This window comes from Cyphomyrmex costatus, unplaced genomic scaffold, assembly GCF_001594065.2.
Source record: "Cyphomyrmex costatus isolate MS0001 unplaced genomic scaffold, Ccosl1.0 scaffold685, whole genome shotgun sequence".
Classification (NCBI taxonomy): domain Eukaryota; kingdom Metazoa; phylum Arthropoda; class Insecta; order Hymenoptera; family Formicidae; genus Cyphomyrmex; species Cyphomyrmex costatus.
In genome coordinates this window covers 834,655-857,710 of record NW_017280250.1, presented here as the reverse complement: position 1 = coordinate 857,710, position 23,056 = coordinate 834,655, and the positions used below count along the sequence as shown (strand labels likewise).

At 33.3% G+C, this 23,056-nt stretch overlaps 2 protein-coding genes across 4 annotated transcripts in view; both read left to right on the top strand.

Moving 5' to 3' along the window:
• Positions 1–1,276: 1,276 nt before the first annotated feature.
• Positions 1,277–7,323, top strand: YME1L (ATP-dependent zinc metalloprotease YME1L). The gene is made up of 14 exons (XM_018547764.1): positions 1,277–1,530; positions 2,374–2,511; positions 2,712–3,137; positions 3,220–3,442; positions 3,522–3,619; positions 3,747–3,990; positions 4,104–4,236; positions 4,398–4,635; positions 4,874–5,116; positions 5,357–5,503; positions 5,614–5,775; positions 5,946–6,066; positions 6,303–6,401; positions 7,114–7,323. The coding sequence occupies exons 1-13, from the start codon at positions 1,504–1,506 to the stop codon at positions 6,356–6,358; spliced, it is 2,256 nt and encodes a 751-aa protein (XP_018403266.1). The 5' UTR covers positions 1,277–1,503; the 3' UTR covers positions 6,359–6,401; positions 7,114–7,323.
• Positions 7,324–21,416: 14,093 nt separating this feature from the next.
• The window catches only part of LOC108780146 (uncharacterized), a 197,551-nt gene continuing 195,911 nt past the window's right edge, over positions 21,417–23,056 (top strand). For all 3 annotated transcript variants that reach the window (XM_018547751.1, XM_018547753.1, XM_018547750.1), the window contains exon 1: positions 21,417–21,831. The gene's annotated coding sequence lies outside the window, so the exon portion shown is untranslated. The remainder of the gene's footprint in view (positions 21,832–23,056) is intronic.

Sequence of the window (23,056 nt, the reverse complement as noted above, 5' to 3'; positions counted from 1 at the left end):
CCTCGCATCGAGACATCTTTATATTTATAAAAATTTTATAGTTTTAAAATTTTAAGGGAAGAGAGAAGTGAGAGAGAGAAAACAAAAACATGAATGAAAGTGACTTAATTTTATGATTTGTGATACAAAAGTCAATATTGTATGTATAATTAAATTTTTAGAGCATAGGTTAAGTATATGTATATATAATATATATGTTCAAAGATTATTTTGTATGTAGTATAACTGCATATAAAATAATTCTCTAACCTGAATTTTATCTCATTAATTCGAAGTATGTAGTAAAATTTTAATTGTATAATATATATATGGACAAAAATTGTTTCATATATATTTACTTACAAATTAAATCATGCGCAGAGAGAACGAATGTTCCATATGTATCTGTCCTTCTTACACGCATCTTTCTATATATCTTCCTCTCTCTCTCTCTCTTTCTCTCTCTCTCTCTTTCTCTCTCACACACACACACACACACACACATATCTTGGACACACTTTGGAATCATGAGCTAACTCCATGGCTGCGCTTGATTTGAACTATCACATGCGTGTTTTAAACGCTTATAATTATCATTCTGTCTTTATCATTTAACGCCAATAAGAATATAAGTGCTAAACATTCAAATCGAACGTAATGTATGTATAGGTCTGTTCTTTTTAGCTGAATTTTTGTGCATGGTCCATCTTTTCTCTTTTCCTCTCCAATGGGTAGGAAAACAATCTTTCTTCCAAAGAAAGAAAGATGAATTGTGTAAGAAATTTAACCAAAAAGAACACCTTATGCTTTGAAGTTGAAACATGTGACGCGAATAAATTTATAGATGTATTATTAATAATAAGTTTGTTCTATAATATACTACCGGGGTGCGGTTCACTTGGCTACAAAACTTTGAAGCATTTAATTAACCAATCGGAAGAGAAAATTTCTCTAATTGACCAATCAAAAAAGGTTTTGACATTTATAGCATCAAGTTGACTTTGGCCGATATTTCATGTGTCGTACGACAAGGCTTTTCAAGCCTGTTTATTGGCTGTAAAACAGAGAGATTCTCGGATCTCTCTGTCCTATAGCCAATCAACGTGCTTGAAAAGCCTTGTCGTACGACACTTGAAATATCGGGCTTTGACTGTAGCCACATCATCGATATGTTTGGCAAATCTGTAAATTTCTAGTTCATGCCTTTGACGGCTAACCATTAATTGGCTCCGTGTTCAAAACACGGTCGGTCCTCGTTTATTATAAAAAAAAATCGCGTTCGATGTTCCAATAAATTGCCAAGTGACCGGTCACGTGATTACATCTGCGAGGAATATCGTGGCTGTCCCAACAGATCATAACAGATTCACGATAAAGCAACCTGGACCGCTCGATCGATTGTACGCGTTCGATCTCGCTTCAACGGTCGTGATCTATCGTTTTCGCGCGATCGTTCTTCCAACTCCAGATCGTCCGTAGTTTAACGCAAATTTGCACGATTTTCCTGTCCCAGGACTCGCGATTATGATATCTCTTCAATCTCACAATCAGGTTTGCATTCACAACGTCTTACAATTACATCATGTTTCTGACAGCATGTTTTGCCTATCTCCCACATATACATGTGACTTGCTGTCCTTGCATAAGTATACAAGAGCATTTGTTAAATATGTATATGAACATTCATATTAAATTTATATGTGTGCTTTATCTAATTTTATCTGTATGATATGAAATTATTTTAAAGTTACAAATGTGTATGATAGATAGCTGTGACTGCGACACATACTGTCAGATTTATTTCTATGATTTATTAGATCTAGTATGTCTATAATAACTCAGAGATACACAAAATAAAATGTAATATTTGATCCAAAGATTAGAATACAGTATTCTTATATATATTTTGATGCTCTGAAATTGAATCCAATGCCTAGAATTGTTTCATCATGTCATAATTTTTCTTAAAAAAAATACTTCCATTTTTCTACATATTTAAAGTTATTCATGGCTTACAGATTTTTCATATATAAGTTCAAGTAAAAGAGAGAAAGTTCAGCAGTAATGTGTCGGTTTATAAAGTTAATATAAAGCTAGTAGATTAAAAGTATTGGAAAATCTAACTATGTTTTGTTGATAAAAGAACTATGATATGATGGAACAATTTGGATATCAGATTTGATTTCAGAACGTTATATAAAATACATAAGAATATTATAGTCTAATCTCTAGACCACAATATTTTTTATTTATTTTGTTTTATTTTTTGTTTGTATAATAATTATAAAATAGCATTCTGTTGATACAATTATAAAATATTAAAATTAATGATTTACTTAAAATATTGCTTGTTTATAAAATTTTTTATTCTATTTGATATTCTTTGAATTTTAGGTCTTGTACCATCTGACTCAGCTAGCGTTGACAGCGACTCCTAGGACGACTTCATATTCAGTCCAAGTCAAGAAACATGATGAATCCTCACAAAAAAATGCGGAGGAGACAGTAATTTGTCCTGATAGTTTTGAAGAGGTATTTCCATAAGTTTATTTGTTTAATTATAGCTTATATACGAAAAGAATTGTGAATATAGATTAGAAAGATAATTATAAGATATAATGATTACAAAATAAAAAATATATAAAGATTTATTTTAAAATTACAGTGTTATGTGTGTGCTTGTCTTAAAAAGAAATTATGCATGTAAGAACAGAACTTTTGATTTGTTTTAGGCAGCGAGGAATTGTACCGAGCTACCAGAGATAAGTTTAAACCGTTTAAACACATCAAATGTGTTGAAAATGAGGGACAATAAGGTGTACTTAATGCTAGATAATATAGCTGTCAGTGTATTTAGAAGACCATTGGAAGAGAATAATAAGTGGAGAGTGTCTTACTTATCCGGCCTAAGTTTTGCCGAGAATAAGAGAGACTTCCCATGCTCTATGTTCACAGAGCCCATTATTCTACCTGTTGTCTATCTAGCGTCAAAACAGCAACATAGACTACTGCATACATGGTATGGCAAGAAGCTACACAATCATATGTCGACTCGTACATTTAAATCTCAGCGTACTGTAAAAATGGAACTGGAGCAAAATCCACCATTCATGAGTAGAATAAAAAAATGGCTTGGCCTGTCTTCTAATATACAAGTGGTACACTATATTTATGTTTATACAAATAAGTAACAATATTCAGTTTCTATATGAATCTAATTGTTTTATTTTATTATTGCAGGGTTTAGTACCTGAGCTAAAGGGTTCGGATTATGAGAAACTAAAACAGATCTTCAACAATACTGAGGCAACAGCAGACGAACAGAAGAGAATAAAAATTGCTTTTGTAGAAGGATATGAATCTGGGTTACAACGCCAAATGCGAGGCCGAACAAATGCGTGGTTGAAAATCATGCTGAATATACTAACTGTCTCTACTATTATTCTTGTAATTTGGCTTTATCGTACGTGTATAAAAATTGACGTTGTTTTTATTATATTATAAGTTTTTATTAATTTTACTAAATTATTTATATTGCGCAGTCAGCTATCCAGGAGGAGGAATATTCAAACTTCCCATGAGCCATAGAATTGAAATTGATCCTGAGGATATCCATGTCACATTTAGTGACGTTAAAGGAGTAAGTAATAATTTCTAAAACATTAATTAATATAATATAATTAAATTTATTTTATCTAAATATAACTAATAATTAATTTATGTATTTATATCTTTTAAAGTACTCTAAACATTTGTAAAAATTATAGGTAGATGAGGCAAAGCAAGAGCTTTTGAATGTAGTAGAATTTTTAAAGAACCCTGACAAATTTTCTGCTCTTGGTGGAAAGTTGCCGAAGGGAGTATTGTTGGTCGGCCCGCCAGGAACAGGAAAGACATTGTTAGCGCGTGCAGTTGCTGGAGAAGCCGGTGTACCATTCTTCCATGTGGCAGGTCCTGAATTTGATGAAATCCTCGTTGGTCAGGGTGCCCGACGTGTTAGAGATTTATTCAGTGAGTATATAAAATCCAACGGACAAGAAAAAAAATTTTACGAAAAAAATAGCGATAATGAATGAATTGCTAAAATCGTGATAAATATGTCAATGCTTTAATCAACTTCGTAGGAGCAGCGAAAGAAAAAGCACCATGTGTAGTGTTCATTGATGAAATCGATTCCGTGGGTGCAAAAAGGACGAACTCAATTCTTCATCCTTACGCAAATCAGACAATTAATCAATTACTTTCTGAAATGGATGGGTGAGTTTACGAATTGATTGAGATTTAAACGTAGTTGTCTACACACTGTAATATTTTGAGTTATTCTTTGATAAATATACGAGTTATTAAATTTTTAACTTTTTTGATACAAAATTTAATTCTAAATATTTTATTTTATTAAAAATTTGTTTTTTTTTTAGCTTTCGTCAGAATGAAGGTGTCATAGTTCTTGGTGCTACGAACAGACGTAAGGATCTCGATAAAGCGCTAATGCGCCCTGGTCGTTTCGATGTTGAGATTTATGTTAACAAGCCTGATTATGTTGGCCGTAAGGAAATATTAGATCTCTACTTAGCTAGAATATTGACACACGAAATCGATACGGATTATTTAGCACGTTGTACTACAGGATTCACTGGAGCCGATCTTGAAAACATGGTGAGAAAGAAATATTTTATAATATTATGTAAATCTAATTATATTATTTTACCTTTTATTTACGAATTTTTTAATTTTATTAGTTTACAATCAATTTTTTTTCTGAATGTAACACAGAACATATAAAATATTTTCAAAATAGGTTATTAAAATTTAATTTTCTTGATTTATTTGATTTTAGTAGACGAGTATAGATGTACGTAATATATAAATTGAGTTTTCTATTATAATATTACAGGTAAATCAAGCTGCATTGCGCGCTGCGATTGATGAAGCAGATTACGTAACTATGAAGCATTTAGAGCATGCTAGAGATAAAGTATTAATGGGCCCAGAAGGTAAATTAAAATTACGCGATGAAGAAGTCAATCGCATTACAGCGTATCATGAAGCAGGGCATGCTCTAGTAGCATTTTACACAAAAGATGCTACGCCGCTTCATAAGGTCACTATTGTGCCACGAGGTCCATCGTTAGGCCATGTATGTATAATTAACTTATTTTTTAATTTGATAATTATTATAAAAAATCTCGATTAATTTAATTGAATATTTTAAAAAATAATTTTATCTCTTTTTTTAGAAATCTTGTTTTAAAATATAATTTGTATTTATATACAATAAATAATTCATAATTATTGAAACTATTTTTGTGTATGTAATTGAATTTAGATATTTTTATAAATTTTGCTCGATTTTTTAATCTACATTGTTTTTTTTTAGACTTCCTATATGCATGAGAAAGATGTTTATCATATTACAAAATCACAACTGTTAGCCAACATGGATTCCATGATGGGTGGAAGAGCTGCAGAAGAATTAGTATTTGGTCCAGAAAAAGTGACTACAGGAGCGTCTTCCGATTTAGTGGTATGATTATATTTTGCAATGTTAGGAATTTTACTTAATGACGGTTTGTAAATTTTAGAAATATAAATTAAGATAAATCTAGAGACGTGTATGTTTTTTTTTCTTTGCAGGAGGCGACGAAGATAGCGGAGACGATGGTGAAGATTTATGGAATGTCGGAGAAAGTGGGATTCAGGTCAATAGTAGAAAATAAGAAGTTTTTTGGTAACAACAACACGTATGCGCCAAGCACGAATGAGATCATCGACAATGAAGTAAAGCGGCTTTTACAGGTAAATATAAAGTTCTTTTGAAAATGTGAGCCGATGAGAAAATATTTTTCTTTCTTTTTTAATACAAAGTAATTTAATCATTATGTTAAAAAAACAGAAATTTGAATATAAAGAAATTATTAATTCTCTCTTCTTTTTCTAATTAATACATTTTTTTATTTGTTTTATAGGAATCATATGAACGTGCGAAAGCAATTTTAAAAACGCACGCGAAAGAACACAAACAATTAGCGGAAGCCTTGTTACAGTATGAGACATTGGATGCAGATGATGTAGCTGCCATAGCAAACGGTAAAAATAAATTATATATATGAAATAAGGATAATTTATTATATAATATGTAATGATTTTTCATATAAAAATTTATATGTATATAAATTTATAGGTACAGATATATTTATATACAGATTTATATATAAATATAATTATATTATATCTCTATATAAAATAAATTTTTGACATTTTTGAAAAAATAAAATACTAAGACATCAATCATTTGTATAAAAAAGTATTCGATGTTATTTCAGAAACGGGACTTAGCAAACGAGAATCGTCTGCAGATTCAAAGAGATCGACAAAATGATCTTAATTTAAATGTAATTATTTGAGATCATTTATGAAAAAAGGTAGGAATGTTATAACGATTATATAAATTACGTGAATATGTGTGACGGATGATGATTCTTATACAGACTTGTACGAAGATTTTACAAAAGATTTAAAATATATTCGAAATGCGAATTGTGTTACTTTTTTAAATCTTATTTCAGACGCCTATTATTTTTTTAAACGTTTAATAAAAATATAAATTGTTACTCAGTTATACGAATTTGTAAAAATAGATGCTATTGCTAGTGTATAATATCCTGTTTAGAAGTATAGATATTTTGAAACATTTGTTGAAACTTAATTACTACATATAATATTGAACACGATTATAAATATATCATTTTTCATTTGTCTTCTTCATTGTTTAAAATTTTAGCAAATGATTTATGTAAAAATAAAAGTTTAATTATGTTACGTATTTATATTTAATAAATAAAATTTAAAATATGTTATCGTTTTATACTAGCATTTATATGCTTTTATCTTAAATCGGTATTCTTTGTATAATAGAATTCTTTTTTGACAGCATCTATTTTTATTATTAATTAGGTATAAATTTTGGCAAAAAGTATTAAAAAGTATTACATACCATGAATAAAAACTGAGCGATTGTTCTGAAAATTCCAATAGATATTACTTTAATCGATTTTTTAAATAAATAATGGAGGTAGCTATTTATTTTATTGAACAAGTTGCGTTTTCCGGAGAATTCATTTTTTTTCCTTGCAGTTTCTTTCTGGTCTACGTTCGTTTAATAAAAATTTGAGCTATCCACTTTTTCCTTCAAAAATGGAAATCGAGATTATCGATTAAGGAATCACCGGCAATTTCGTCTTCCCTTTACACTTGGGATTCGCAATCGAAGAATCGCAAAATATCAAGCGGGAATGTGAAAGTGTATCGAAACTATAATAAATTTTAATCTATCATTAAGTGAACATAGACATAAATTGTATTGAATTATGTATATACGCATATTTATATACCTATGTCTCAAGATCTTTGTGCGTATTATTTTATCCTTGTTACTCTTCAATACTTATAATTATCATTTTTTTCATACATCTTTTTATTGATATAATTTAAATCTATTTAATTATTAAAATTGCAAAATGTACAAGAGAAAAGAAATTCAAATAGCTCCATCTTAAATGGTAACTTTTTTTGTTGCACACAAACAGTATAATCATTAATATAATTTATGTTTCTAAAGCTCTTCAAAATTCTTTTTTCCTGGTACGTTTTTGAAAAGTTTCGATATTATACTATATCGATAAATAAGTAAGACATATCGCTATTTTTGTGTAAATATTCTGTCGCAGTCTGATGATTTTTAATGAAATGATTTTCGTAATATGTATTCATATATCATGTTGTTTATTTTATAAACGTGGAGCAACATGGGGGGGGGGGGGTGCAATATGGAGTGTCAAACGATCGTTGCAATACCTCAATTAAGGTAACGTAATGGTTGCGATATGTTTGTGTGTTTGCTCACGATGTTTGAATTTACTCACAGTATAGTAATGCATATGTTGTTACATTTACGTCATGCTACGGCTCGATGCATTTTTCTATGCATCCTAAACGTATATCGATATATAGGTAATAGTGTCCTGCGAGTGATCAACAATTAGTATGACAAACGATTTTTATTTAGAGTTTTTTTTATTCATAAAAACGAACGACAAAGTCAAAAAACGACTCGAATGTGACTAATGTGCTAGATTGATTTTGCATTGAAAATTACATGCGGTAACACAATGATGATGTACTTAAATTGATTGAATTAAACAAAAAAATGCTAAAATTTTGGGATAATATATCTACAAAAATAAACGTGTCAGGAATACAAACATTATGTGGATTTTGCGATCAATTAATAAATATTAATTTCATGAACGGAAGGGAGATTAATTTTACTACACGGGATATAGCTTCGAGCGAACAATCGTCGTTTCGCAAATACAACAATCGACTTTCGCTTGAAAAATGACGACTTCATTTTTTACAGTTTCATAATTATCGACTATTAAATACATTTCATAAATTACTGATTGCGATCGGTTACCCTTAGATTTGATAATGAGAAGATTAGTTTAAACATAGGGTTATAGTTTTAAACGAAGAATTATCATTTTTCAAACAAATTTTGTTTTATGTTTATAATGATTGGTTTAATAATCATATAAGTTATTTAATACATTTTATAAAGTCTTCATTATATGAATCAACCTTAAATTCGATAATAAAATATATATCATATCATTCAGTTTTGTAGGAGTAAACGCATCTACAATTTTTCACTCTTTAGCGATAATTTTCTTATTTGGTTAATTGCTAAGATACGATTTCTCCTGCTTGTGTTATCTTCCGACGAAATTCCCTTGTCGTCATCGTCATCTCGATGATGTGACCACGCATCATCGTGTGGGAAAAGCGCGCGATTTACGCGCTTTGCCGGAGCTTGTGCCGGAGCTTTAGTATCGCAATTATATCGGACGTGGACCGGAGATTGAGTCGGGGCTCATAACTCTCGTCGGTCGTAACGTTCAGCTGCAGGCCGTTCGTTCGGCCGTGCCTGCATTTCATAGGCCGCCAGATGTTACGCGTCTACATATCAGCGGCCCGCACACTTCACGTGTGTGCGGTACGTACGTATTCATTACTAAATTACAAGCAATGCGAGCGAACGAGCGAGCTCGTTCGGCCACGACGCGACGCGGCCTGTGTGGAACAGGGACCGGTGCGTTTCAAACCGCGAATCGCCGATGGCACGTAAAACAGTGGTGAGCTCTGTTTGTTCACCGATGACGGAAACCCACGGCATTATGCCCATCGTTCTCTCTCTCTTCCCTTCCTCACTTTTTTTTTCTCTCTTTACATTATATAAGACCGCTTTTCTGCTTTTAACCCTCTCTCTCTCTTTTATTAAATAAATTAACAAAATAATGAATGAGCGACAAATTGTGAACTGGGTGCACATATCACGCGTTTTTGAATAACGTAACAACTCAGCGGCTCAATTTAATTGAAATGGTCCACGAGACTAAAATATTCTTTACAATACATTTCTTGCCAATAACAGAGGGAGAAGAGGAGACTGTATAAAATTTGATTTTTAAAAACACGAAGAAAACGATTTTGTTGAAGTATCTAAAAATTTAGTTAGATCTGAAAATAGTTTTTTGTTATAATTATGTGATATAATTTTAATAAAAAAAATAATTTAAAATAAAAATAATGTAAATCGCTCAAGACGGTTGTTAGAACGTCAACATTTTTACTGTATTGCTCATTATGTTTCAGTTCCCTACATAATTATCTTAATAATTTAACAAAATTATTTTCAGATTTGTATGCAGCTAATTTTTAAATATTTCAGCAAAATCATTCTCTTTCCGTACATAAAATTATTAAATTAGATTGACTCTAATTTATAATAAATACATGAAATGACATTTCATCGTTAACAGAGAGCACATTGTGACATTGAATAATAACTGAAATTATTCGATATACGTGGATGAAAAAAATTATCTATTATGTCTCATATATGCATATTGTTATATATTTCTCAAGATTGATAACAAAGATTTAATATCTGAATCAATGTAGACTATGATTGTAATCTGTAACGTTCTTCCCAATTGTCCACGATATTTTTTAAAGTTTTTAATTATCATAATGCCTGAGGCGTGGTTCGTTGAAAATTATACCGGAGATGAATCCCCTCCTTGATTTTACCATCGCCTTCCAAGTAGACATCATTAATCAGACTTTCGGTGCACACACAAATTAGATTTTTAATATATTTTCTCTTAGATTCATATCTTCGTCATTATGATAATTTCCTCAATTTTGAATTCGGTAAACAATAATCACTCGAATAATCAACTGTTTAAGAATAATGTGAGTAAGCGAACGATCGATTCATTACTTAACTCCATTCCGGCTTATCATATTCAGGATTACCGCCCCTCCGCTTCTCCATCATGGAAAATTATTCGCGCATCAAAACAATCTCTAAACAATCCAAATTAATTCGAGCGGACGCGCGCGATGATCGCGTTTTCTGCTCGCGGATAAATCGAGGAGTGTGAGGAGACTCGAAACATAGACTTGTAGCGAGTAGATACAAGTACGGGGACTGAGAGGAGAAGGGTGGTTTCTAGGGGGTTACATTGTCTGGGGAAGGCGAACACTATTTGCCGGCAAAGTAGATTAGGTCGGTATTGATAGAGACGGAGCGGCGGAAAGAGAGAGGAAGTAATAGACCGATAAGGGTTGAAGGAAGTTGGACGGCGGAGGCGAGGGAGGAAGACGGAGGATGGATGAAGGTGGGCTCTCTGAGACGGCCAATATAGGATAGGATATAGCAATAGAGTTTCGCTTACGAGGTATAACCGCGTTAGAAGGTGCCCTTTGTTGTATCAGTGCGCCGAGGCGCAATTGCCTTAAGTTCTGATCTCACGAGATGTCGGGATGCTGGATGCTCGGTCCAGCAGGACGACGGCTGGTCTTTTCCCTTAAATTTTACGTACATCCGAGCAATATTGCGCTATTACAGCGACATTCGTTCAGATTTCATTTCTGAGCCAATAGTTGCCGAAAGCTATTTTATAGATTATCGTTTAGCATAATATCATATAATTTTATATTATATAATATATTAAGGATTATATATGTTTCGTATGTGTGTATATATATATATGTATATATATAATTCTTTTACACACACACATATTTCATGTCTTATTTATTTTCTGATCATTTAGAATTTTAGTAAAAGGTATATATAACATGGTATATATATTTTTGTATATTAATTACATTATATATTTTTAAAGCGAATGTACCGAAATAAAAAAAATCATAACTATTTTATTATTCAACAAATAAAATTTCTAGAACAACTGCATCATTTTTTTTCATTTAAGACTATAGAAATAAGATGTTAATCTATTTTTAAATTAAAATAATATTTTTAACAAATATAGAAAAGAGAGAAAGAAAGAGAGAGAGAGAAATTTGTGAAAAATAAACATTAAATATATCTCGAAGTTCTAAAAGCTTACTACTGTAAAAACATTATTTTCATTATGTAGTTTTCCACGAGCTTTTTCCATTGTAATGTTTTAAATTTGAAAAAATTTCTGGAGATGCTTTATATAAATTATCTTTATTGTTAGACTTTATTCATCAATTGATTATTCGAACCATAATTGTTCGCTTTGTAACGTTTTCAAGAACCGCAAGAACTACAGTCTTAAAGACTGGAAGATTCTGTGTAAACGCACTTTCGAATACGCTCCATTATTGAATTCAACATCGTCGCGAGATCTTCGTCCACAAATCGTTTTGTAGCACGCGATGCCGCAACCTGCGCATATAAAGCAACTTGATCTTCCTCTTCGCGATTGCACGCATATATTTCCGACCGACCTTTCATATACCTCTCCCTCTCACCTTTTTTCTATTTTTCCTCTTTTTTTCTATTTACTTTTTTATATTTTTATTGCGCAGAATATACTTAAAATGGTACATGCCGTCACGTCTGGCGGGTTAATCAGAATTTTTACGGGCTCGCCCGAAACTCGACGCAATCAACATTAAGCTTTACTGCTGCGGCTACTAATGCGCTGGTATCGCGATCCATCAGTACGTGGCCCATTTTATTATGCAGCATCCGCTGCATCCGATTCAACCTGTATCATACCAACATGCACCAATCCATTCTAACTCTTTCCTCGTGATGATCGCTCGTAAATTAATGATATGTCTCTAAAAATAACGTGATATTTTATTTCGCGAAATAATAAATTATACTATAATTTACAAAGTTTGTACAAGATTATATGATTGTTTCTAGGGTAATTTTCAATGCTGAGAGCCCGAATCTGCCATCGAAATATTTCCATTAGAGGGCATATTATGGAATTGTTCAGAATGGATTCCGACCGGAATCCATCCGTTTTCCCTAGAAAACACAATAGAAATTTAGGGAATAATTGAACAATTTCGATTGGAATCTATTTGAATAATTTCATAATACAAGTTCAGTTTAGATAAGATATAAGAAAAGCATTTGTTTCCAATATATATAATAAAATTTTATCAAAATTAAAAAACAAATCAAAAGTATTGATCGTTTAATTTTTATATGACTTTAGACTATGATTTCATGTATTAGAATTCAGCATTCAAGAAACATAAAAAAACAACAAAAAGTCAAAATGACTTTATTTAATTTTTAATGTCAATGAACAGGCAAATTTTATAACTATTTTGATTTTTTTAACGTCAAAATAAAGTCATTTGATTTTCTATTGGCTTGATGTATGTCTTGAGTAGTAATAGCGTATTTTGTCTCAATATTCTTGACAATATTCTTTAATTGTCATAAAATCGTAGTGAAATGTTTGCTTTATGGCTTGTCATACGCAAATTACTTGGGAAAAAATGTTATATATATCTTAAAATGACATGCAGTATCTTAAAAATTCGATCTAATAAAATTTTTCTAACAACAGATTCGAACTCAGCGCTCCAAAATATGTTTTAAAAATTTCCTTTTTTGCCCTAATAAACAATTGTTCAAAATTTGTAAACTACATTAAATTATGATTATAACGCTCATATTATCAGATTCAAGCATATTAATCCGTTAAATGAGATTTTTTAAAAAAATTACTAATAATGATGTAAATTATAATTTAGTTTATTATCGTGTATTAGAGGTTTACACCGTATTTAATCGACGATCATTGATCGCAAGTAACATTTTCTCGTAAATGTCAAACTGAAAGGACACGCTAAATTGAGGTAAAAATACGGTTATTTAACATCCGCTGACCTTTATGAATTATCATTTCTATTAAAAGGATATTAGCTATCTTAAATGACATTTTTAGGATTTATATAACAAAGAAGATAAGAATTTATTTTTACTATAATCTTTACGGGATATACGACATATAAGTGGGACTGTATTTTGAAGCTTCAGATCGGATGTACTTTATAATTTACATATCTTCTCAATTTAGAAAAGTATAAATATACCGGAATAAACTTCTTGATAATTTTATTCTTCTGCTTCTCACGTATAGACATCTTCTCTCGTGTATAGACATCTTTAGCCCCTTGCACACTAATATTACATCCTCTTTTTACGGGCTGCATGAAGTTACGCACTTTTTTCTCGAGAATTCGAGCAAAAGAAGCGACGGTTGGTGGTGCGCGCCGCCCTTCCGTCACGAAGGACTTCACGGGGGGTAGTATAAGGGAGAGGGTAAAGGAAGCACGGCGTAGGAGCGTATAATACATAATGTTCTTGCCGCCCCTTAGAATGTACAAGGTTTCGGTTCGTACATCCATCTCCCGCGTCATAAGCACGCCGACTAAAACATCGTCGATTTTTCTTGCATAGGTGTTACGTGTTTTTGATAAATGGCTGCTCGCGCGATTCACCCCGACCACCCTTTCTCACCCCCATCCCGCCTCTTTCTCAGCCTTCTTTCGACGTCCCTTGTTCCCGAAACGCACTAATATGCACATTTTGCGATCGCATCTGGAAGCTTGACACTCGCCATTTTAACAAGACGTGCCGATCCTCCTTTCAATTCAATTCTTATACTCGTCCTTTTGAAACGAGAGGGCCCTTAACTCGGAGGAAGGAATAAATGGCACAGGTGTTTCGTATGAGATTCTTATCTATCAAGTCAATTTTTCCTTACCTAAACTTCTCAATTTTCGATATTACATGCCTGTACACAACACGGAGTCTGAAATAAAAATTTTGTCGAAGCCCGTATATGAAATTAATCGAAGAGAACGTGTCTTTGCCATCCATCTTTCACGGAAAAATTATGGACGTTTTTTTGTGTTGGAGAAACTTTTTTTAAAAGAATTCTCGCCATTAAAATAAAACGCTTAAAAGGAATACAGGATAGTTAGAATACCTTAGGACGAGTAGAAATTGATATAAATATACGAACGTAACTTTTATTATGCTTTTTATATCCTTTTTATGACTGGATGAAGGCTTGTGTGAACATTTATGGAGTACACATCCTCAAGTTGGAGATGCCATATTGCAATTTTGTCGTTTGATTAAAATTACTTTTTTATTGATAATCGATTCATACTAATATGCCTATCTTGTGCGTGGCACGGACGTTATCGATCATTCGCTTTACGACCAATAGGACTTGATGATCGCAGCAGGAGGCTAACCGGAGCGAGGATATCGGCAGGACGAGCAAATGACTGGCGCAGCACGCGATCTTCTATTACTTACCGCGTTAATTGATATTGATGTGACGTAGTCTCTTTTGAGAAAACTGATCGATATTAATGTGACGCACCTTGCGCTATTAATGAAGAAACGACGCTTTAATTAAAATACTCTTTTTTGATGTTCTTTTTGTTAATCAACGTGTAGATCTTAATAACATCTCTGATGTCATTGCCGTTGATCCTTCATTGTTCGCGAGGGATGTCCACGATACCCCGGACTTATAAATACGTTTAAGGTATAAACGCTATTTACACATACATTATTACACACATTTATACACTTTATTTATACATTATTACATGGGAAAAAAACGATTTTGTTGAAATATTTAAAAATATACCTATGACATTAGAAAGAAGTCGATTTTTTTAACAGCAATTAAATATTTTGTTTTTATAACAAAAAATTAGTTGTTTTTGCAAAATAATTTTCCTGCCTTGTAAATAACAAAAATATTTGTTTGTATTATAACTAAATAATTTAGTTTGCATAAAATTATAGTGTTTTGTTTGATACATTTTGAAAAAATTTTTATTTAGTATATTTCAACTTTTTAATTCATAGAACAAAACATTTTTTTTAGTGTAGGTGCAGATCTGAAAATAATATTTTATTGAATTATCAAAATAATTATGCAGAAATTATGCTCAAATAATTATGTAGAAATTATGCAAATTGACTAGAATATCAAAGTTGTGTTGGCTCATTAGGCTAGAGTTATTTTGATGATTCAACAAAATTTCAAATTTTTATATATAGCTAAATACTTCAGAGCAAAATTCTTTCTATGTGTATTTAGCACAAATAGTTTCATACTTAAAAATGTTTTCTATTGGTTTTCTAAAGAATGTATATATAGAACATTATCAATTTTATTTAATAGCAAATTACATTAAAAAAAGGTATCAGAAATACCACGCGAATAATTACGTTAAAAAAATATTACGCGAGTAACAATGTAAAACTATAAATATAGAGATGAACGATGTTAAACAGGAAAATCAATGTTCAAGTAATTATTTAGAAAAAAGTTTGTGTGACATTGTCGTTCACAAAAATTTAACTCGGTTCGTACAATTGACAAATCTTCGACCGTGATTAAAACAATTTGTTTTATTTCTTATCGATTCAAACAAGTTCGTAGATAAGAGTGAAGAAAAAGAATGTGGGGTTCGACGGGCGATGAAGTGAAAGAGACTTATCAAGCGCATCGCCTTGTTTCTGGCAATTAGTCATGATCGACGTCACGCGCCGAGTGTTTCCAAAGTCCATCGCGACTAATTGCTGCGAAGGCGACAGCCACGAAGTAGCCATCGGAAATTTGTCAATTGCAGGTAACTTTGGCTCGTTCCGCGCACAGTTTCCTCGCAGATGTTCCTGATAGGCTAAAGTTACGGGCTACGCTTGCGGAGCACCTTACTTCGACGGCCGTTCCCTTGTACACCAATTTCTTTATCCCCCTCATCTGCGCGTACACACACATACACACGCTCGCGCGTACCTCCGCTTCCTCGCCACCCCACCTTCTCCCAAGTCACCCTCGTTACTTTCTTTGTTTTCTTCCGCTGTCGAATGTCGCGATCGTAAAATCGATACCCACGACTGAATCCAAAGGGAATTCGTGTACAGATTTGTAAAAATTCGAAATTTCAACCTCTCTGTTATTTTCAGATATGACCTTACATAACTGAAAAAATATCTGTGTCAAAAGGTTCTTATAGAAAAAAGTACTATTCATCGGATAGAACTTCCGATATTCATAGTCAATTCTTATTTTAAGATCGTCAAATACTTAAGATGTCATGAACCAATCACGCAGATTCGAAATAGTCTTGAAATAAGAATGGACTAAATACCGGTTTTGATGATCCTAAGACCATTTCTAATTTTTAAATGATATAATGATTTAGAATAATTTTGTTTCACACAATTTTATTTTTTATAGTTTTGTTCCATTTATATAGATTAATTACCTATATATTTATCCTCTAAATTGAAGTATTGTAATTTGTTTATATAATTTAAAATTTTAAAACTTACTACTACCAAAAATATGTGTTCTTGTTATGGATTAGAGAGATGTGTATAGATTCTCAAATATCTGTTTAATTATATTAATGATAGTTTTTAGAGAAATATGATGTTCATGTTAACGGACTTGAAAAAATTTAACTGCGAACTTGTTTCGGGAGAAAACACCAACTCATTAAGTGTATTGCTACAAGGGGAACTATTTCGAAGATGACGGGAACCATTAGTGAGTAACTAATTGAGGGGTTCCGAGGTAAAACCCAGTAAACTCGAGTAACAGACATTTATGCAAATGTCAGTTACCTGATTTTACGTCCGAACCCCTTAATTAAACACAGTTGTCAGGTGGACATTCCAAGAACTTGGAAGTCAGAGTTAAAGAAAATCATACATTAGCGTGTGGAACATTTATGGCGTTTTTAAATAGTCAAGTTGAAAGTTTCTGTAATGAACAGTAGTAGGATATCCCGTGTTATTTATTTAGACAGACTGAAAGTTTTACGCCGTTTATATAAAAAACAGAATAAAACAATATAAAGAGAAAAACAAATAAACTTCAATAAAAAAACAATCCTTTTGGCATCAATTCGTTACGTAGGGAATTAATATAAAATATTTTTTATCGTTAGATTTATGGGAAATAATCACCTGTCGAATAATTCCTTTGCTTCTCGCCTTGCGTGCATACACAATTATCCTTTCAAAATCCGTAAAAGCGTTCTATTCTCGTACGCCTGTTATTATCCACCTCTCTCTCTCTCTCTCCTCTCTCTATTCTCTCTCGTTTCCATTTTAAAATTGTTCATTTAAAAGCTTACCTCAAACCCTATCCGGAGCCACACATGTAGCTGGACGCGGTCAAGCACCGTTTCGTTATGTTTTCTCAGGATTCTCTCCGTCTCGCACCGCGCGTCGCGCGATGCGTCGCGATGCGTCGCGTCACCCAACGCGTTGTCGACCGGATCTCGCGCGTCGGCCACGTGACGTGGCACGTATACGCGAGCGTCGGCAGGCGTCGAGACGCCGCCGGAAAAGGGGCGTCCGCGGCTTTATGTTCCCGTTGGGAATTCCGTTCTCATGCCTCACGGCGTTTCGTTTCACGTCGACGTCCCGACGCTGCACGTGAAACTACCGTGCCGGTACATGCACACGCACACATACGTACGCGTGGAACGTGCGCGCATGTTCAAAGCCGTACTGTCAGGCCGGACACGAAACTTTGCCGGATCGCCTGCCGTGATCCGCGAGTCACGAGACGCGATACGCGTGTCAGGATCGGCTCCGCGAGACGATCGCGTGCGCAGATGTATTAGCAGATTGTTGTTGCAATTTAACGTTATGTGATTAGCGTGGCGCACGGCGTGTGTGAGCACTTAGTAAATTGGCTCAAATCAAATAGTAACGATATTTGTAATTAGAGGCATCTTAATTTTAAAATATATGCAAGTGTTTTTGCGCGTGCAGCTTTTTCGTTCAGTAATCTCGTATTTGAGTAATCTAAGTTTAGCCTAATTTGACGATAACGCTTTTAAAATAATTTAAATCTCAGGACTTATATTTAGGACCTCACATATGCAAATATCTGCAGCTCATGTGCATAGATAATAATATATATATCTATATATATATAATAGATAATAATAGCTTTATTGAAGTACGGAGAAAAGAAATTAACACACAGATTAGCATGTTCGAAAGAATAAAATCTGATGGTTATAGGTGGTCTCTCGAAAAAGATAAGGCAATATTGCTGTACATATAAACCCAAACTTTAATAAAATGCAATTTGTATAATAATTTAATGCATATGTATGAGAGATGTACAATAGATGCATGGAGAGTCGCGAGGATAGACATAAAAATTAAGCAATGAATGGAATAAATATATTCGCAGAACAATTCGCACAGAAACACTGGAATTTGACAGTCTTAGGTAAACGTGTAAGTAATAAAAGAACAAAGAAAGAAAAAAGCGTAGCAAAACATACATCATACTTAGAAATGATACATCATATTTAAAAATGAGAAGCAACATAGAGAAATGCGGACGTTCTAAAAGAAGAGAGAAATGAGGATGAGCGGATGTCACTTGGTAATAAGTTAAAATATTTAACTTCAGCGTATAGGAGAAGATTTATATTAGAATGTGCGATGGAGAAGATAAGATAATGATGATTGAGAGCGAGTGGTTGACAATGTAAGAATGCATGAAGTTCATGATTATAATCGAAGCAATCTCATGTAAATGAGATGGATTTTCGCAAGGCGTTAAATACTAAACAGCATGATATATGTATATTCAGCCTGAGGTCTGAAACAGTAGGATTAAATAATCAAATTTTTTTAGCATCGAATACCAAATAAAGGAACACAGAAAGAACAATTTTACTGAGAAGTATTAAAAAATTTAGTTAAATATAAATCTGGAAATAATTTTATGTAGTAAAATAATTATGTAGAAAAACTTAAGCATGAGTGACGCTAAAAAGTTTTGATATTTTAGCGGTCAGCTTGAGTGTAATTATTTTTATGGTCCAACGAAATTTATACGTTCAGATTTGTATCTAGCTAAATTTTATACTTCTACAAAACTGTTCTTTCCGATTGCATGAGCTTTCAATACGATGAATCTGTTTTCACACTTGACTATTCAGATTTGGTGTATAAACGGTGTCAGCGTAATCAAATAGAGAAAGGACGAACATTTGGGAAACGAGAAGCTTTTGTGGAAGGAAGAGAACATAGTCGAGAGGGTATAACGGTATAACATACGCGAGACGTGTATAAGTAGCTTTACATTTGATGGTTATATGGTGGTCGAAAGATCATACGGAGTTGAAGTGTACGCCAAATAGTTGGTGGGGATATAATAGGAATAGAATTTAAGGAAACATTAAACCATGGAGCATGTATGGTATATCAATTAACAATCATATGCTAAATCAATCATTTAACCAATAAAATTTATGGAGAATTATAAATTAATTAATTTTATTATGCCTTCTACAATACAGATCATTTACTTAATCTTATTTTCATTATCTTTCGTTTTAAAGATAAAACTATTTATCTGTTTCGACGTGCGAAATAAAAATATTTGCAATTTGTTACCTTATGTACAGTATACAACTCAATTTTGACGAAATTTTAGAGAGTCAATGTTTCTTCAATAAAAATACTATCTGTTTTTTAATTGTGTGTAAGTCATAATAATTAAAGACGTATTTAAGCAACTTGAGACTCTCAAAAACTATATGTAGAGATTTCAATATCTTTGTTTAGAAAATATCGAAATTACAAGATATATGAGAGAAGTGATTTTGATCGCCATACTCTTATAACTTTACGTTTTACTGTCAGTTATTCTTACGTTTTTATGTTAGTCATAAAAAAAAATTTCTCCACTGTGGTTCGAGCGGATACATCAGACATAACGTGTGAGAGAATCGCGTCGATGACGAGGAATTTAAAGTTTGTTCGTGAAATTCGAGCATCTTCACGCCGCGCCGAGGTATGCGCCAAATACGAGCACCCTCGAATTTAAGGATGCTCGAACAACTGTTGCGTGCATCCTTCGCAGCTTCTTCCGCGTCGTCTCGTCTTCCGCACGACTGCTCGTGCAGCATGCGTCGCGGCGCATCGCATCGCGCCGCGTCGCTCCGCTCCGCTTTACCCTGCTTCGGAATATGCGCGGCGGGTTCGCGCGTGCGAGAGGTCGCCGCGGGCGGACGGGGACGGCCGACGTCGCGACGCACGGCGTCGCGGCAACGGGTGCCGAGCGCCGCACCGTCAGTTTGCGTCTGCCTAGGGTCGCGACGTCCTCGCTTCCACGTAGCATTGAGATCGCGCCTTACCGTTTCGTGTACGCGATCGAACACCGGACGGTCGACGACGTCACCGTTAACGACGTCCCAACGAGGGACGCTGGCAATCATAACGTTCCGATCGTGATCGATCGATAGATCAGAGCCACGTGACTGATCGCCGCCAACATCCTTTCTGCTTTCCGGCGATCAACCGATCGACTAACCGGTCCAGGGAAAGTTTGAGGGAATCCTCGGGTGTTCCGGGGTAACCTGAGAATTCTTAGAATTCTCCTAGGATCCTTGAGAGAGTCCTTGGAGAAGTTTGCGAGATAAGTCGGGACTTTGCTAACACTCCGAAAGCAACTCGGAGCGTCTGAGATATCTCGCGAAAGTTTAAGGAGACATAAGAAAGCTTGCAGATTTTTAGATAAGTTTACGAGATGGCGAATTAGTTTGTAAAAAGCTCGAAAGTCGCAAGTTTTTAAGGAAGTAGATCTCGAAATTTTGAGACGTGTGGAGCAGTTGGGAAGTGTTCGGGACATTATCGAGAGCCACTGAAAGCTCTGACAAGTTTGCAAGAATCTTCGGACATCTCGCAGCGAGGACCAGAAATTCTTCAGCGATCTGCGAAAATTTTTATAAAAGATCTAACACAATTTCAGTTTCAGCTTCTGAGACTCGTGTTCCAAGGTTACCGAATAACTTTTTGCGTCGCGTAGATTTTTGGTCACGTGGCCGCAGAGTTGCAAAACCTTCGAGGCTCTACTCGAAAAGTGTGCATCGTGTTTTACAGTCAAGGGAGGACTTTCTTGACTCACATCGCTATTTTTATAAAATTTAAAGGAAGACTGTCCAATCAAAAAGTAAAAATTAAATTAATAAAGAATTAACTTATCTGGTGTCTCACACATCTTACAATCTATCAATTTATTATCGAGGACTTTCTACGAGACCTCCATCACAAATTCTCAGCTGACGAGTGTTTCTCTAGGACTCTGAATCTTCACCGGAGGATATTTTCACTCCGCGATTCGAGAACCTTAAAGTGAAAAGGCTTGACGTTTAAAAGGTTTCTGGTTATATCCTGCCCCGTCATGATTTCGAAGAGTTCTGTTTGAACAGTCCTGAATACAGTAAGAACGACATAAGTGGAATTATCGGAGACCAATAAGGTCTTGAAGTTGATCGATCTACGGCCGATATTTTTGAAGAATCGGTGAATTCAATTCATCGACTCGTGGAGACAGAAGGTAGATGGATCTATTTTGATATCTGACAGAACTGTTCTCTCTCTCAGCTACATAAATTTCGGTGAGTAATAATGATCTTTAATTGTATTTACGTTATCGAATACACTGGACAATTTGTGTTAAATTTAACACATTTTGTGTGCCCCAAATGATCCACTAAAATTCTTTAGTTAATTTAATAAAAGATGAATATATAGAAAGTAACACAAATATGTAAAAAATTAACATAAAAATATAATACATATTGATACAATTTGTAAGTAAACTGTAGAGGCATATTTTTTCATTAGACTTGTATAATATATGTTAAATTAATACATATTTTATTCATTTATCTTGTTATAGAATTTACTTCTTAAAACACTGTTTTACTTACACACATAAATTGTAGTGTTTTTACAGAAATGTGAAATACCAATTTAACACATATTCAAATAACATAATCACATTATGTTAATTTAATACTTGGATATATTAACAGTTCCATAGAAAATTTTAACAAGACTTAAGTGGATTGTTTCTAATATAAATACAAAATGTTTTTGACTGCGTAAGAGCATATATCTATAGAAATAGAAATTTTTATATAATAATCAAAACATTATTATTAGTGTATTGATATATTATAAACGTTACTGTATAAATTATGCATTTTTAAGAGAAAAAGATTATATCTGAAAAATTTATTCACGTGTGAGTAAAAAATACAATTTTTATAATATATGGATATGTGTTACAATTTTATCAAAAAATCTTAATATTCTTCGCATTTAACCCTTGTTTTAAAATTTAAGCATTCAAAGTATAAAAAAATACTGAAAAATATTTTTGTTAATCCAAGAGCAATTTAAATTTAAACGCATAAAATCCAAACGCATTTACGGATTCATAGAATTTTTATCGTGTAATTTATTACACACCCCATACTGCATCCTCGAATATATACCGCCTGGTATTGTCACTTGTTTCGAGCGACGTAGTTTTACATAGTAATAACATAAATATTCAAAAATATCCACAGATATAAAATATTTCAAAAACCGGACTAATAAAATAAATATCCGAGTAAAATGTAAAAAGAATCCTCAAAATGTTCGTGGATATTTAGTCTTCTAAAAATTACGATTATATTTATGTAATGCTATCCAAACGAGACATGGGTATCAAAAGCGAAAGAGAAGTTAGATATTTCGCAATATCTGTTTGTCTATTTATAAATTCGAAATGTTCAAAATCTGAACGCATTTACGGATTAGCGAGCTTTAATCGTGCCATTTATTACCACG